The sequence below is a fragment of the Geotrypetes seraphini genome, chromosome 1 (genome assembly GCF_902459505.1).
Source record: "Geotrypetes seraphini chromosome 1, aGeoSer1.1, whole genome shotgun sequence".
NCBI classification, from domain to species: Eukaryota; Metazoa; Chordata; class Amphibia; order Gymnophiona; family Dermophiidae; genus Geotrypetes; species Geotrypetes seraphini.
In genome coordinates this window covers 246740849-246755292 of record NC_047084.1, presented here as the reverse complement: position 1 = coordinate 246755292, position 14444 = coordinate 246740849, and the positions used below count along the sequence as shown (strand labels likewise).

General features: G+C 39.8%; 1 protein-coding gene across 8 annotated transcripts in view; it reads right to left on the bottom strand.

Annotated features, from left to right (window-relative positions):
- Window positions 1-14444, bottom strand: part of LDB2 (LIM domain binding 2) — a 706182-nt gene that overhangs the window by 208994 nt on the left and 482744 nt on the right. For all 8 annotated transcript variants that reach the window (XM_033948750.1, XM_033948741.1, XM_033948759.1 and 5 more), the window contains exon 3: window positions 11167-11339. In XM_033948750.1, the coding sequence (XP_033804641.1) occupies window positions 11167-11339 (173 nt within the window). The remainder of the gene's footprint in view (window positions 1-11166; window positions 11340-14444) is intronic.

The following is a 14444-nucleotide window of genomic DNA, read 5'->3' as shown; positions in this document are numbered from 1 at the left end:
GGCTTGGGCTCCCTCTTGCTCCGATCGTGGATGCGGGTGCGGGTGGGAGCGCGTGCGAGCGGTTGTTCGGGGTGGGGGTGTGAGCGGTCCTGCTGGGGGGGTGAATCGGGCGTCGGGCGGGGTGGGAACTATGTTTTAAAACTTTTGTATACCGCGCTCACGCATATAACGCGCGAGGGGTATGCGCGGTAGGTAAAAACGCGTATAATGCGCGCGTTATATGCGTGAAAATACGGTAGTTATGATAAGGCAAACCACCATTTTGAATCCAGGCTTCTATTTGCATACATTTAACTCAGATTCACTTGCATAATCATGCACAATGACATGCAAAACATTGGTTGAGGTTAAATAACTATAAGATAGGGAGATCAATTAGATTAAGTCAGAACTGTACTTAAACGGGGGTAGGGATGACATTCTGATGTTGGTTCCAGTACATGATGATATAGTACTAACCACAAATAGAGACTTTTCACCCTCTCCAAGGTAGGGAGAACGAGAGGGCACTCTCTAAAGTTGAAAGGGGATAGATTCCATACAAATGTAAGGAAATTCTTCTTCACCCAGAGAGTGGTGGATAGGGTGTTATAGGGGAAAACACCCTCCAGGGTTTCAAGACAAAGTTGGACATGTTCCTGCTAAACTGGAACGTACGCAGGTGAGGATGGACTCATTTAGAGCACTGGTCTTTGACCTGAGGACTGCCGCGTGAGCGGACTGCTGGGCAGGATGGACCACTGGTCTGACCCAGCAGCGGCATTTCTTATGTTCTTATCAGAGTATATTGAAAGAATCCAATGTTGGGCTTTATTAAATTTACTGAAACTAAACATAAGCAAAACTAAATTTCTATGGTTTAGAAACACTGAAGATGTCTAAAGTCCTGGGTGTACTTGATTCTTCTATGACTTTTGAGATTCATGTGAATTCTCTTTGGCAAAGGACTTAAAAAAAAAAAATTAAGGCAATTACATTTGTTTAGGGTATATTTTGATCCACTCACATTCACTATAATAAAACCCTTAGCTCGTGCACAGTGCCTGCCTCAGCTTATTTCTTGCCTTCTGCCCCGATCTCTGGCGCTGGCTGACATCCTGCCTTCTGACTAAGCTGCCGCTGCTGGGACACCTCTTCTTCTCACCCTCCTGACCAGCAGCGGCAGCAGCTGCAGTCACAGTTTCATTAAGCAGCTGTGGGGAATTTGCTAGGCTGACCCACTTTGATAATGCGAGGCAGGCCAGCCTAGCAAAAGCCCCGAGGCTGCCCAGGCTAGCGAATGCTGGACAGGGGGAGCAGGGAAGGGGTGCTGCTGGACAGGGGGGAGGTCAAAGGAAGGGAGAAGGGCTACTACTGGACAGGGGGGAACAGGGAAGGGGTGCTGCTGGACAGTGGGGGGAGAGACAGAAAGAAAGAAAGACAGACAGCAGGCAGGGAGAGAGACAGAAAGAAAGACAGACAGGGGGGAGAGACAGAAAGAAAGAAAGACAGACAGACAGGGAGCAGGGAGAAAGACAGAAAGAAAGAAAGACAGACAGACAGGGTTCCAGGGAGAGATATATTGGTGCAGATGTTGATACTATCACAACTGGATTATTGTAACTCACTGTATCTTCCAAACTGATAAATAAGTCACAATTCAGAATACAGTTACTCAGATGATTTTTAAAATGAAAAAAATTGAGAATTTGTCCCCTTTATTATTTCGATTACACTGGTTTCTAGTTCATAAACATATTTTATTTACAGCAGCATGTCTAGACTATCAGACCTTTTATGGATTAATTTCTGGACTATTACTCAATCTAGTAAGGGTACCGCATTCCCGTTCCTATTTTCATTTACATAACCCTATAACGTCCTCTGGAATTGCATTCCAGGTGTCCACCACACGTTGTGTAAAGAAGAACTTCCTAGCATTTGTTCTGAATTTGTCCCCTTTCAACTTTTCCGAATGCCCTCTTGTTTTTTTATTTTCTGAATTGATAATTCTGTAATTGATATGCTTTATATTTTATCTGGTTTTATGTAAATCATATTGAACTTATACTGTAATTGAGATGTTTCTTTATCTTGTATTATGTATACCGCATTGAACCTATAGATAAAGCAGTTAACTAGCACTGTATCAATACTGATAGAAAGATAAAGAAATATTTCCCATTATTTTGGGTACCACAGGCTTGATTAAAAAAAACTTTCAAGAGCACCTGGATAAGTTGCCAGAAAGAAGCTCTCTTTGGTACAATGCAAGTTCTATGCCAATCATTAGCAGTAAATCAGAGAGACTGAGATCATACTCCATTCCAGTCATTCTTGAAGACAGGAAGTGTGTGTACAGGGGGCTATCTCAGAGTAAAACATTGATCACGAGAGTACTGCAGGGTTCTGCATTATCAGCCATTTTGTTTAATTTGTATTTGCTTCCACTTTGTAAACTGCTGAAGCAGTATGGTGTGTTATAGAGGATACATGCAGATGATATCCAATTTTTTCCCCATATTGAGGGTTCTTTGTTACAAGCAGAAAGAAGAATATACAAGGTTTGGGGATTGATAAAAATCTGGATGACTACTAATAAATTGATGTCGAATGTGGCTAAAACTAGAATTATGTTGATGTCAAGATATCAGTCTGATGATACTGCTTTGACAATTAATGTGTTAAATAGCCAGGTAAGAATGACTGAAAATGTAGCTTAAGTAGGAGTTTTGCTAGATTCTCAGCTTAGCTTTCTTTCACATGTGCAGAATGTAATAATAAAAAAATATATATATATATTTTAAATTATTCATGTTAAATAATCTTCGATCATACTTATCTAGATATGATTTTAAGAAAGTTGTTCAAACTGTGGTGCTTGCAGGGTTGGATTACTGTAATATTGTGGTTTTGCAAATCCCAGCAACATGCACGCATGCTTTGCAGGTGGCTCAAAATTCAATAATACGGAAGTTGTGCGGGATTGAAAAATTTGAGCATGTTACAAGACACTATAATGCAATGTACTGGTTGACTATGGAGTTTCGAGTAAAATACAAACTACTGTTGATGGTTTATTTGAGTCTTAACCATATGTGACTGTCTAGCGCATTATGTTCCAGCGAGACAATTAAGATCTTCTACACAGGCAAGTTTGATTGTTCCATCTCTGAAAAGCCTTCATTATGAAAATACAAGGAAAAAGTGTGTTCTTCTATGAAGTGGAACAAATTACCTGTATATTTACGACAGTCGAAAGAGCTGCAGGAATTTAAGCAAATGTCAAAAAAACACTTGTTTTGCATTATGAAATATGGTACTTAGTGATATGTAATGACTTAAACAGTGGTTAGGAAGGTATTTGCACTGTAATATGAAGTCTGGCATCTGATAAGATATTTGGGCCTTAAAGGCAAGCAGTCTTGTTAATTGTTGTCTATGTACTTTTATTGTGCATGCATATTTTTGTAATCCACTTTGGATAAAAGGCAGACTAGAAATAATAATAAACTAAAATTAAACTACTCTGGCTTAGGAGTAAAGTTCATTCCTGTGATGGTATGTACAAAACTAATCTATTTTGGAGAAATTGCCCCAAAAATAACCAAATCATAAAAACCAAGACAAAAAAAGAATAATAATTGCACCTGAACATAAGAACATTATAAATAAATAAAAATTCTGGCTAAACAATGTAAAACCTCACCATACCCGTCCTAATATTAATCACACTCCATAACACCCATTAGTACATCACAGAAATTACTTAAGAGTCCTCACAAGTATTTATAAATAAGAAAGCTTTTAGCTGTTTTCTAAAACTAGCGTGTCAGTCATTGACCTAAGCTGTACTGGAATATGGCTCCATTCCCTTGGACTAGCAATGGAAAATGTACATTGTCTGGCCCCTTCAAAATGGATTTTTCTAAGTGCTGGAATTGTCAGAATGCAAAGATCTGCCTCATTTGCACACTTTCAAAATTGTAGTCAAATGTTGCGGTGCATTTTGACTCACTAATAGCAGAAATGAACTGGGAGCAAACTGGGAACTAGCTGGGAGGGGACAGATTTTATCTTGTGCTCTCCATTCTCACTCTGTTGCCTTGTAGTTTCTAAATTAAAATAGGTTAAAATCCAGTCTGCACACGCTTCTGAAATCTTCCTATAGAGCAGAATCCAGATACAGTATGCTACTTACATGCAAAATATGTTGCATACATTGTTTTGCAAAGGTGGGGGAAACAGCAAGACTTGAGGTGGCTGCAAAATATTAATGCTTGATGCCAGGGTCATCTTTGAATAACCAGAAAACATATTGTTCTCTGTTTTTGCTAGCCCAATAGGTTAAGTGCAAAAGTGCATGCTTGCTGACATATCTGTCTTTGAAACAAGTAATGTTCACGGTTCCCTATTGTTAAAATAGTAACATAGTAAATGACGGCAGATAAAGACCAGTCTGCCCAAACACTCTATAATTTAATGATTTAATTTAAATTGTCCTTTTTCTTAGATATTTCTGGGCCAGAAGCCCAAAGCTCTGCTCGGCACTGTGCACAGGTCCTATCCACTGGAGTCTCTGTCAAAGCTCACTCCAGCCTATCCAAACCACCCCAGCCCATCCTCAACTGAATGGCCATATACAGGACACAGACCGTGCAAGTCTGCCCAATACTGGCCTTAGTTCTTCAATGTATACCATTATTTTCTGATTAGAGATCCTATGTGTTCATCCCATGCCTTTTTGAACTCTGTCACCATTTTCCTCTCGACCACCTCCCTCGGGAGCGCATTCCAGGCATCCACCATCCTCTCCATAAAGACAAACTTCCTAATATTACTCTAGAGTTTACCAAGAGTAATGTTACCCCTCAGCCTCAGATTATGTCCTCTGGTTTTACCATTTTCCTTTCTCTGGAAAAGATTTTGTTTTACATTGTTCACATACATGTTAAGAACTGCAGTTGATGGACTATTTACTAATTTCCATTGATGCCTTAGTGTGGATAAAACACATGCATTGGGATGTGGAGGGTAATTCTGTAACAGTGCGTCTATAATTGGATGCTCAGAGATCACCTAGTAGCAGTTTATTCTATGAAGGAACGAAGGCACCTACTTTCTTTTATAGAATTCTATTGAACCACGGTATACAGTATATGGTTATAAGTTGTTAGACACAAGCAACTTATGCTAGCCATAGAGACGGTGTTAGTGCTTGTGCCGAAATGCCAAAGATATGTGCGTAACTAAGGGGTCCTTTTACTAAGCTTCAGTAAGTGCTAGATCACGCTTACCGTGAGATAGATGGATGACTGTGATTCTGCTTTGATTGTAAATTGCTGATGATAATAGTCCTCGACACAGCGGCAGTGTTGCTGCGAAACGTCGGCTGCTTCGGAGACTTTGTTAAGTGGCATGAAGAGACAGCAGAGAGAAGCAACTGCTGATACGGAATAGAGTGTTGCTGAAAGCAAAAGAAAAGTAATGCATTTCGTTGCTGATCTTGAAAAAGACTGGTGCTAGTCCTCTGTGTGACAGAATTGGTCTGATTTTTTGGAGGAGAGGTATGGGACTATGAAGGATTACGTCCATATGAAGGATTGTGGGGAATTGCTTTTTATCTACAGTATATTTAGTGAAAAGGTGCAGTGGCCGTGTTAGTCCATTCTTCCAGGTAACACTCTAATGTAGAAATAAAACAGCACAAAGGAAAAACAAACAAACCTTTTTTTGGACTAACTTACTCCCCCTCCCCTTTACAAAAACGCAGAAGCGGTTTTTAGTGCAGGCCAGTGAGTTGAATGCTCTGCGCTGCTCCCGATGCTCATGGGAACTCTGAGGCCCTCTTTTACTAAAGTGCGCTAAGCGTTGTAGCACGCATTTAGTGTGCGCTAAATCGACATGTGTGCTAACCGCTAACACGTCCATAGGCTAACATGCATGAATTAGCGTTTAGCGTGCACTAATATTTACTGCGCGCTAAAAAGCATAGCGCACCTTAGTAAAAGAGAGGGTGAGTGTTGGGAGCAGTACAGAGCATTCAGCGCACCAGCCAGCGCTAAAAAAAGCTTTTGCGGTTTTGTAAAAAGGGGGGTTAATATAGTTTAGGATTAGCTTTCAAAGGTAACCCCTTCTTCCTACATTTAGGGCTCCTTTTACTAGCGGTTTTAGCGCTCCTTTTGATAGCGGTTTTAGCGCGTGCAGAATTGCCAAGTGCGCTAGACGCTAATGCCAGCATTGAGCTGACATTAGTTCTAGCCACGTGGCATGGGTTTAGCACGCACTATAATTCTGCGTGCGCTAAAAACGCTATCGCAGCTTAGTAAAAGGAGCCCTTAGTCCAATAATAAAGATATATTTTTTTTCTTCTTGTTTTTGCTTTATTTCTACATATTATCTAATTGTTGATGTCTTTTTATGATATGGCATGGAAGAATGATCTAGTATTATATATTGAACAGAAATTTGATGATTTTTACTCTTGCCCTTACCCAGAATGTTATGATTAGGTGAGGAATATAAAGGGATTTTAAGTTTGAATTTATGTTGTGCATATTTTATTGGATTGTAAATGTAAAAGAAATTGGTCGTAATGGTTATATCATGTGTAATGTGTTGTTTGACTGAATATTATGTATGTTTTGTATGGAAACCACTTAGACTTAAATAAATAAATGAAGTTACTGGACAATTTAATAAATAAAGATTAGAGGAATGGGGGAGGATTTTATGCCAGTGATTGGAGTGTGGTTTGAATGGCCCTTTTTTTTCTTTTTCTACCCCTTTTAGAAAATTGAGATGCCAGTCTAGCGAGTGGGGGCTTGTTTTGCTAAAAGAGTAAACAGCACATGGCCATTAATTTAAAAAAACAACAACATAGAAAATTGGCTATTTTACTGCCACAGTAAAAACGACCTTAGCATGTGGGGAAAACCCATGTAAGGGTGTGCCAAGGTCACTCTATATTGCAGCTTAGTAAAAGGATCCCTTGGAGAATATTCTAAGTTAGACAACTTAGGCCCTCTTTTACTAAGGTGCGCTAACTGATTAGCACGCACTAAACGCTAATGCGTGCATGTTAGTCTATGGACGTGTTAGCATTTAGCGCACCTTAGTAAAAGAGAGGGTAAGTATGTGTTCTGCCCACTCTCCAGCCAGACTTCGTCCATGTGTACACCCATATACAAAGTACGCACTATTGCAGAATAGATAAGCTCTGGAACGCATTGCCAGAGGTTGTGGTAAGAGCAGATAGCGTAGCCGGTTTTAAGAAAGGTTTGGACAAGTTCCTGGAGGAAAAGTCCATAGTCAGTTATTGAGAAAGACATGGGGCAAGCCACTGCTTGCCCTGGATCGGTAGCATGGAATGTTGCTACTCTTTGGGTTTTGGCCAGGGACTAGTGACCTGGATTGGCCATTGTGAGAACGGGCTACTGGGCTTGATGGACCATTGGTCTGACCCAGTAAGGCTATTCTTATGTTCTTAATTACAGATTAGTGCATAGACAGATATGCCACATTTGCATGCTGATGCAAATGGATATATGCCAGTATTCTAATAATTTGTGCATGTAATAGGCACATAAATGTTAGCACCCAATCTATAGAATTTAGCCCTTAATGCACATTAACAGTAATTTTTTCAGTAATGCTGATTTGTTCATTATAATTTAAATGAGCTGGTTAATATACAAAAAGTTTGCAGATCAGCTCATTAAATTCAACATGCATTTTAGTGCTACAAATTCCTTGTTGAGGCTGCAATGAAAGCCTGCAGTAGTGTGTGTTTTTAATGCATATTGGGCTAGGTTCTGTAAATGCCTGTGGTAGTGTATGAGAGTGGTATGGGAGCAATGCCTTTATAAAACACATTCAGACAAGTATACAAGGTGAAACAAAGCTTTTATTAACAAATGCTGATGCTTGTCACTTCTCTGGCACAGAAAATAAAGAAGAATGTCTCATGAGTTCAGAGGCAAACTTTCCACAGTCCTCAAACCTTCTGCTTGCTGGATTCTCAAACACAGGTCCCTCCAGACCTACCAAACAGACTCTCAAAACATATAGCTCCTTGCAGGGTTCACAACCATAAGTCTGGCTCCCTCCAGACCTCTTAGAAAGGATTTTTTAATTCAAAGTACAGCTTGTCCTACCTTTCTGTTTTTTACTGTATTCCTTCTCTAACTGCCTAGAACCGAAAGGCATTGTGCAGTCTACAAATAAAGTATTATGCTAAGTTAGGTGACTTCTCATGACTTCCATACACACAAGCAAGGGAAAGGCAAACTCTAGGACCACTTCTCTCCTTTCAGAGTCTCTGTCTCAGGCTCTCTCCTAGAGGCTTCTTGCCTCAGACCTCTCTCCAGGAACCCTCCTCCTTCGGGGCCTCTCCGAATGACTCCACTCTAGAGCATATGAATCCCTTGCTGCTTAAGTCCCACCCCATGACTCAGCAGGATTGTCCCACTTGCTCTAAATCAGGGGTGTCCACAGTTTTTTGGCTTGCGAGCTACTTTTAAAATGACCAAGTCAAAATGATCTACCAACAATAAAATTTAAAAAACACAAAGCACACTGTACGCAGAGAAAATGTTAATTATCATTTGTATTTAGGTTTTTTTCAGAGGTCAAGGCAGATGACTTTAAAATATGCAATGTCACCTCAGTAACAACTATACAAAAATAGACAAATATACCCTCTCCCCTTTTACTAAACCGTAATAGCGGTTTTTAGCACAGGGAGCTGTGCTGATTGCCCCTCGCAGCTCCCGATGCTAAAAACCACTATTGCGGTTTAGTAAAAGGGGGCCATAGTGCAAAATATAGACAGCAGATATAAATTCTCAAAACAGACACATTTTGATCACTAAATTGAAAATAAAATCATTTTTCATACCTTTTTGTCTGGTGATTTCATGAGTCTCTAGTTGCACTTCCTTCTTCTGTAAATCCAATATTTCTTTCTTTCTTTCTTTCTGCTACTTCCCATTTTCTTTCTGTCTCTCTTTCTTTCTCTCTCCCCCTGCCTGTCTGTCTTTCTTTCTCTCTCCCCCTGCTCCCCCAAGTCATCGCGCCGAGTTCTTCACTTCCCCGATTCTTTTACTCGCTCCCTGCCACCCCCCTAAGCTACCATGCCGATTTCTTCCTTCTTCCCCGAGCTAGGCCAGGCGCGTACAAGCACCGGGCCCACAAGACTTCACCTCTGACGTCAATTCAGATGTCGGAGAGGAAGTTGCAGGCCACCCAGGCAGCGATTGGCTGGCCCAGAACTTCCTCTCTGATGTCAGAATTGACGTCGGAGGTGAAGTCTTGTGGGTCCGGCGCTTTTACACGCCTGGCCTGGCTTCGGGAGGAAGGAAGAAGATCACAAAGACACGATCGATTCGCGGTGCCTTTGCGATCTACTGGGCGATCACAATTGACCATTTGAGCACTCCTACTCTAAAGTGTCTTGATCTTCCACCCTGTGAGCTGGGACCCCCTACTGTATAGCTGTGCAATTGCAATATCATTGAGGAAGTGTCCCTTACTCCCTCACAATGCCCCTCAACAATTAACATCAAAACAAAACAAAACCCAGCACTATAATGGGCACTCAAAAATGAACACCCATATAGAATGCACACTGTAAACTACCAAAAACTCATGTATACAGTTCTAAACACAAAGGAGGTAACCCAATATACCAAATAACTAAATAAACTCTTTTGTAAAGGTCTCCTTATATATGTAGCTTGAACGTTTCAAATAGAAGTGTTCCACTTGATTAACAAAAGAATTCCAATAGTGGGAACTTACCACAAGGTAAAGTATCCCTGTAGAACCACACATCTAATGGCGTGAAACAAAATTTTAAAAAGAAAATTTCAAAAAGAGGAAATATGATGTAGTGGCAGACCTCCAACTACAGTCCTGCTAGTAGGTGTGATTCTCTAAATAGCACCATTATGTGATACACACACAATTAGCACCTGCTTTTAAGTCTGCCATCAACAACAATGCTGTTTAAGAAATCAGGGTGGTACTGCCTACAAAATAGGTATCTGTAAGGGTTTATCAATAATGGCCACTTGCTAATGGGAAAATTAGTGCATGGTCATTATTAGAAAATAGCAGAAATATGGCCATTGTACCTATGTGGGAAGGCATGACCCGCATACACTATTTGTTTAATTTAGCATTCAGACAAGATATTCTGCAGACTGAGCACATTTACTGAAGTACAAGGAGATGATCAAGAATTGACTTGCAAAAAAAACAGTAATATAAAATTGTACCCAATGATTGTATAGATTTTAGATAGATCTGTTTCTATATATTGATGAAGTTGTTTTCTATGATGTATTTTATTGCAAACTGCTATGAACAGTTGTATGCTATGGCAGTATATCAAATTTTAATAAACATAAACTTTTCACTATCACATTTTCTATGGTGAGGGATAGACAAACTCTGCAGGACTCCAGAGAACTTGCCTGTCTCTAGTGATTGAAAACACAGTATTGAAGTACCAACCTCCCTACTGGCAACAATACAGTTGGAGGACTCCTGCTCAGCTTAGAGGGAACAGTGTTTTGCACCTATAGAAGATTAGCAAGCTAATTATTCCATAGGCTATTTATTATTGATCTTGCCAATGGATTCCATAAGTTACAATCTCTTACTATATCTCATTATAAGTCCTATTGTGTTCATTGAATTCTCTTGAATGTATAGAACTGGTAGTCAGACACCTGTGCAACAAAGGAAAAACAAACCAGTAGAGGGGACCATTGTTTGCAGAAGAAACACCTTTGAGCAGCAATGGACATGTTCATCTGTCATTTTTATAAAGACAGGGCAATAGAGACATCTCATTGAATATCTCCTGAAATTACCAAACAGACTAACAATCCTTACATTTGTAAATTGGAGATTAGGTGGTTTGACTGTTCATTTCTATCTCCTGGACATATTTTAAAGATATGATAGAATCATACGGATTCTCATTTATATGATGTCTTTTATCATATAGGAATCCAGAGCTCTGCTAACGACATAACAAATAAAAATTACTAACCAGAGTGAATGTTATCTGAGGTAAAAAAAAAAAAATCAATCTCATCTTTCATAAGGGGAAAAAAAGGATTGGATGAAGCCTTTAACAACAACAACAAAAAATCTATACCGAGTCTTTCTTATTACCTTGGTAAACATGGGTTTCCCATGCTGCGTGACCATGGTGCATTGATCACAATCCACAGTGATGGATGAGTTGTGGTATGACTCTTTGGAGTGCTTGAGAATGTAATACAGATCTGTTACACCTCCTTCAAAGACAGTGCTAAAATACCGAGGGATGAGGGTTCTTCCAATTGCTGTGAGAGAAAACAAGCAAGAAGCAAATCAGCACAGCAAATGCTCAAGAGAATAACTGGGGTTAATGGTATAGAAATTATTTTTCACAGAGCAATCAATGAACGTGTGTTATAATATTCCACTCTAAGATTAGTCACTTCATTCTATCTTATTTCTCATTCAATAACTTAATTCATTTATTAATCTCATGCATCATGCTTATGAAACCTCAGATACACCTCTCCACCGCCCAACAAATGTTTCTTTCAGCGGGGAGTCCCTGGTGTAAGCTCCTCATAGGTTTGAGCATTGAAACATTTTGATTATTTTTTAGTTATTTTAATTTTTAACTTAACATGTCGGGTCCAGTTGTAGGAACTGCTTAAGCTTTAAAGACTTACAATCTGCAACCATTCAGATAAGTTAAAAATCAAAATAATGAAAAAATAATCAAAATGTTTCAATGCTCAAACCTACACCAGGGACTCCCCGCTGAAAGAAACATTTGTTGGGCGGTGGAGAGGTGTATCTGAGGTTTCATAAGCATGATACATGAGATTAATAAATGAATTAAGTTATTGAAGGAGAAATAAGATAGAATGAAGTGACTGATCTTAGGGCTGAATATTATAACACACGGTCTAGAGAATAACTGGAGCATACAAATAAAGTAAAAAGTATTTTTCCATAAATACTTTTAGAAGAACACATGCAGGCTGGTAGCTGCTACTTTGATGAAGCGCACCCTGGCCATGGAAGGGAAATTTTTGGTTTTTTTCCATATTTTGATTTTGAGGTTATTCAAACACTATTTGAATAATAAGGTATGTCCCATATTGTCTATGCAGAAACACATTTTGGAGTTTATAGGGAAATTATAATCCTACGTTTATTTAGTTTAGGAGACTGAGTCTTATGGTTTAAATGGATGGGAAAGATCTGAGTTTAGAGCGGGAACACAGTCAGCATAAAGATGGAATATATGTGTAAAAATTTTTTTTTAATGGTTCCTTTACCTGCCTATGGTAAAAAGAAGTGAAATAGGACAAGAGTAAAAACTAGATCCATTTACTAAACTGGGTTAAGCACTAATGTATGCTTACCGCAGCTTAAATTACCTTACCATGGGGTGCACTAAGGATTCTAAATTTTAGTGCGGGAGAGTAGGCATGTTCTTTGTTAATCTGTTAATGCAGCTACATTGCCTCAAGATAACTTATAAACATGTGGTTAACGCATGAGCCCTTAGGGGGACATTCTATAAACGGCACCATAATTTAGGGGCCTAAGTTAAGAGGGAAACAGCGTTTGAAATGAACTTAAAGAAAATTTCAAAGCGCCTACCGACGCTTAAACAAATGGCGCCGGAATTGCACCTCTGGAGGTGCCTAATGCCACTATAGGCATGGCTAATGCCAGAAGTGGCATTAGGCACCGGTAGGTGACTCTGGAGGTGCGATTCACGTCAAAGGTAGGTGTTGGAAATGTAGGCCTTGAAAACCGTGGCCTAAATTTCTGGCACCTATCTTTGCTGGAGGCATGATTCTCTAAATGGCGCTGTTGCGTGATTCACATGTGATCGGCGGCCATCAGCAACGGTGCCGTTTAGAAAATCTGGGCAGTACTGCTTACAAAATATGTGGCTATAAGGGCTCATGCAATAATGGACATGCTAATGGGAAAATTAGTGCATGGCCATTACCAGAAAATAGCAGAAATATGGCCATTGTACCTATGTGGGAAGGAATGCTCTGCATAAGCGTACACTAAGGCCACTTTTTACCACAGTTTGGTAAAAGTGCCCCTAAGAAAGATATGAGGCAATTCTTTAACATTTAGGTGCCATATTACCAGGGCTTCTATATTAACTGAAATATTTTAAAATAATTTTCTATCATATCTGAGGATATGATCTTTTAAGGTATAACATTAGAAGGTGAAATATGTTATAATATTTGTTCATAAAAATATTACAGTATTACAATTATCTTTGTAACAGAAAAGCATGAGTGGCATAGCTATTGGTGGTCCTGGCTGGGCATAGACCCACCCACTGGTGGCACCAAACTGCCGCTATCCCATCTCTTCTCTGCAGCATCCTGGCATCTGCTATCCTATCTCTCAAGCCGTCCCTCCCTGGTGTACCGTACATGCATCCCTGACACCTACAGTGGCTCAATTTTGCTGCAGTTGCTAACCCTGGCCTGAAGGATTCCCTCTGCTGTGTTCCACCCTTGCTGATATCACTTCCTGTTTCCTATCTGGCAGATCACAGCAGAGGGAAGCCTTTGGGGCTGGGGCAGGCAGCAAAAATGAGTTGCTGCAGGCACCTGGGATGCATGTAAGGTATATCAGGGAGGGACGGGCTTGAGAGATAGGAGGGCAGATGCTGGGATGCTGCAGAAGAGAGAAGGGAGAGACATTGGATGGGTGCAAAAAAACCTTTATTTTTTAATATCTGTGAGAGGGCTGGGGTGTGGAAGAGCCCATCCAAGTTAACTGTGGACCCATCCCTAATACTGGGTCTGGCTATGCCACTTACTGGAGACTGTTTTCAGCTGCTCTGCTTACTAAGGAAATGAAAGTAATACACATCAGTAGCACCTGAGAAATCACTAAGAGCAAGATATGAATTTTGGTTATCTGTAATAAATAAAGTAATTTGCTTTAATCTTTGAGTATGGATATTTTTTATTCAACTAACATTTCATGGACGTGCCTTCCTGGTATTGAAGTTGGTGGTGTTGATTTAATTTATTCTAAGAGCAATAACTCTATTCTCAGGGAGTGATTCTATAAGGTCATTCAAATGCCAAGAATGCATGCAAATGACAAGAATACCTTCAAGAACATGCACACATGCATATATATGCTAATATTTAATCTACACTCTATTCTATAACATGGCATCTATATGTAAAGGCATATAGTTTGAATGTGGGTATACACATGGACAGTATCATACATAAATTATAGAATACCATAATTTATGCCCCTTTCTTTACCAATCTAGATGCAAGCATGTACTTGGCTCTATGGCTAGTGAAAGTGATCACACCTAATCCTATATAATAAAAGGCTAACTCGCGCATGCGCATTCCTATTTGCGTGTTCCGTGCGCTGTA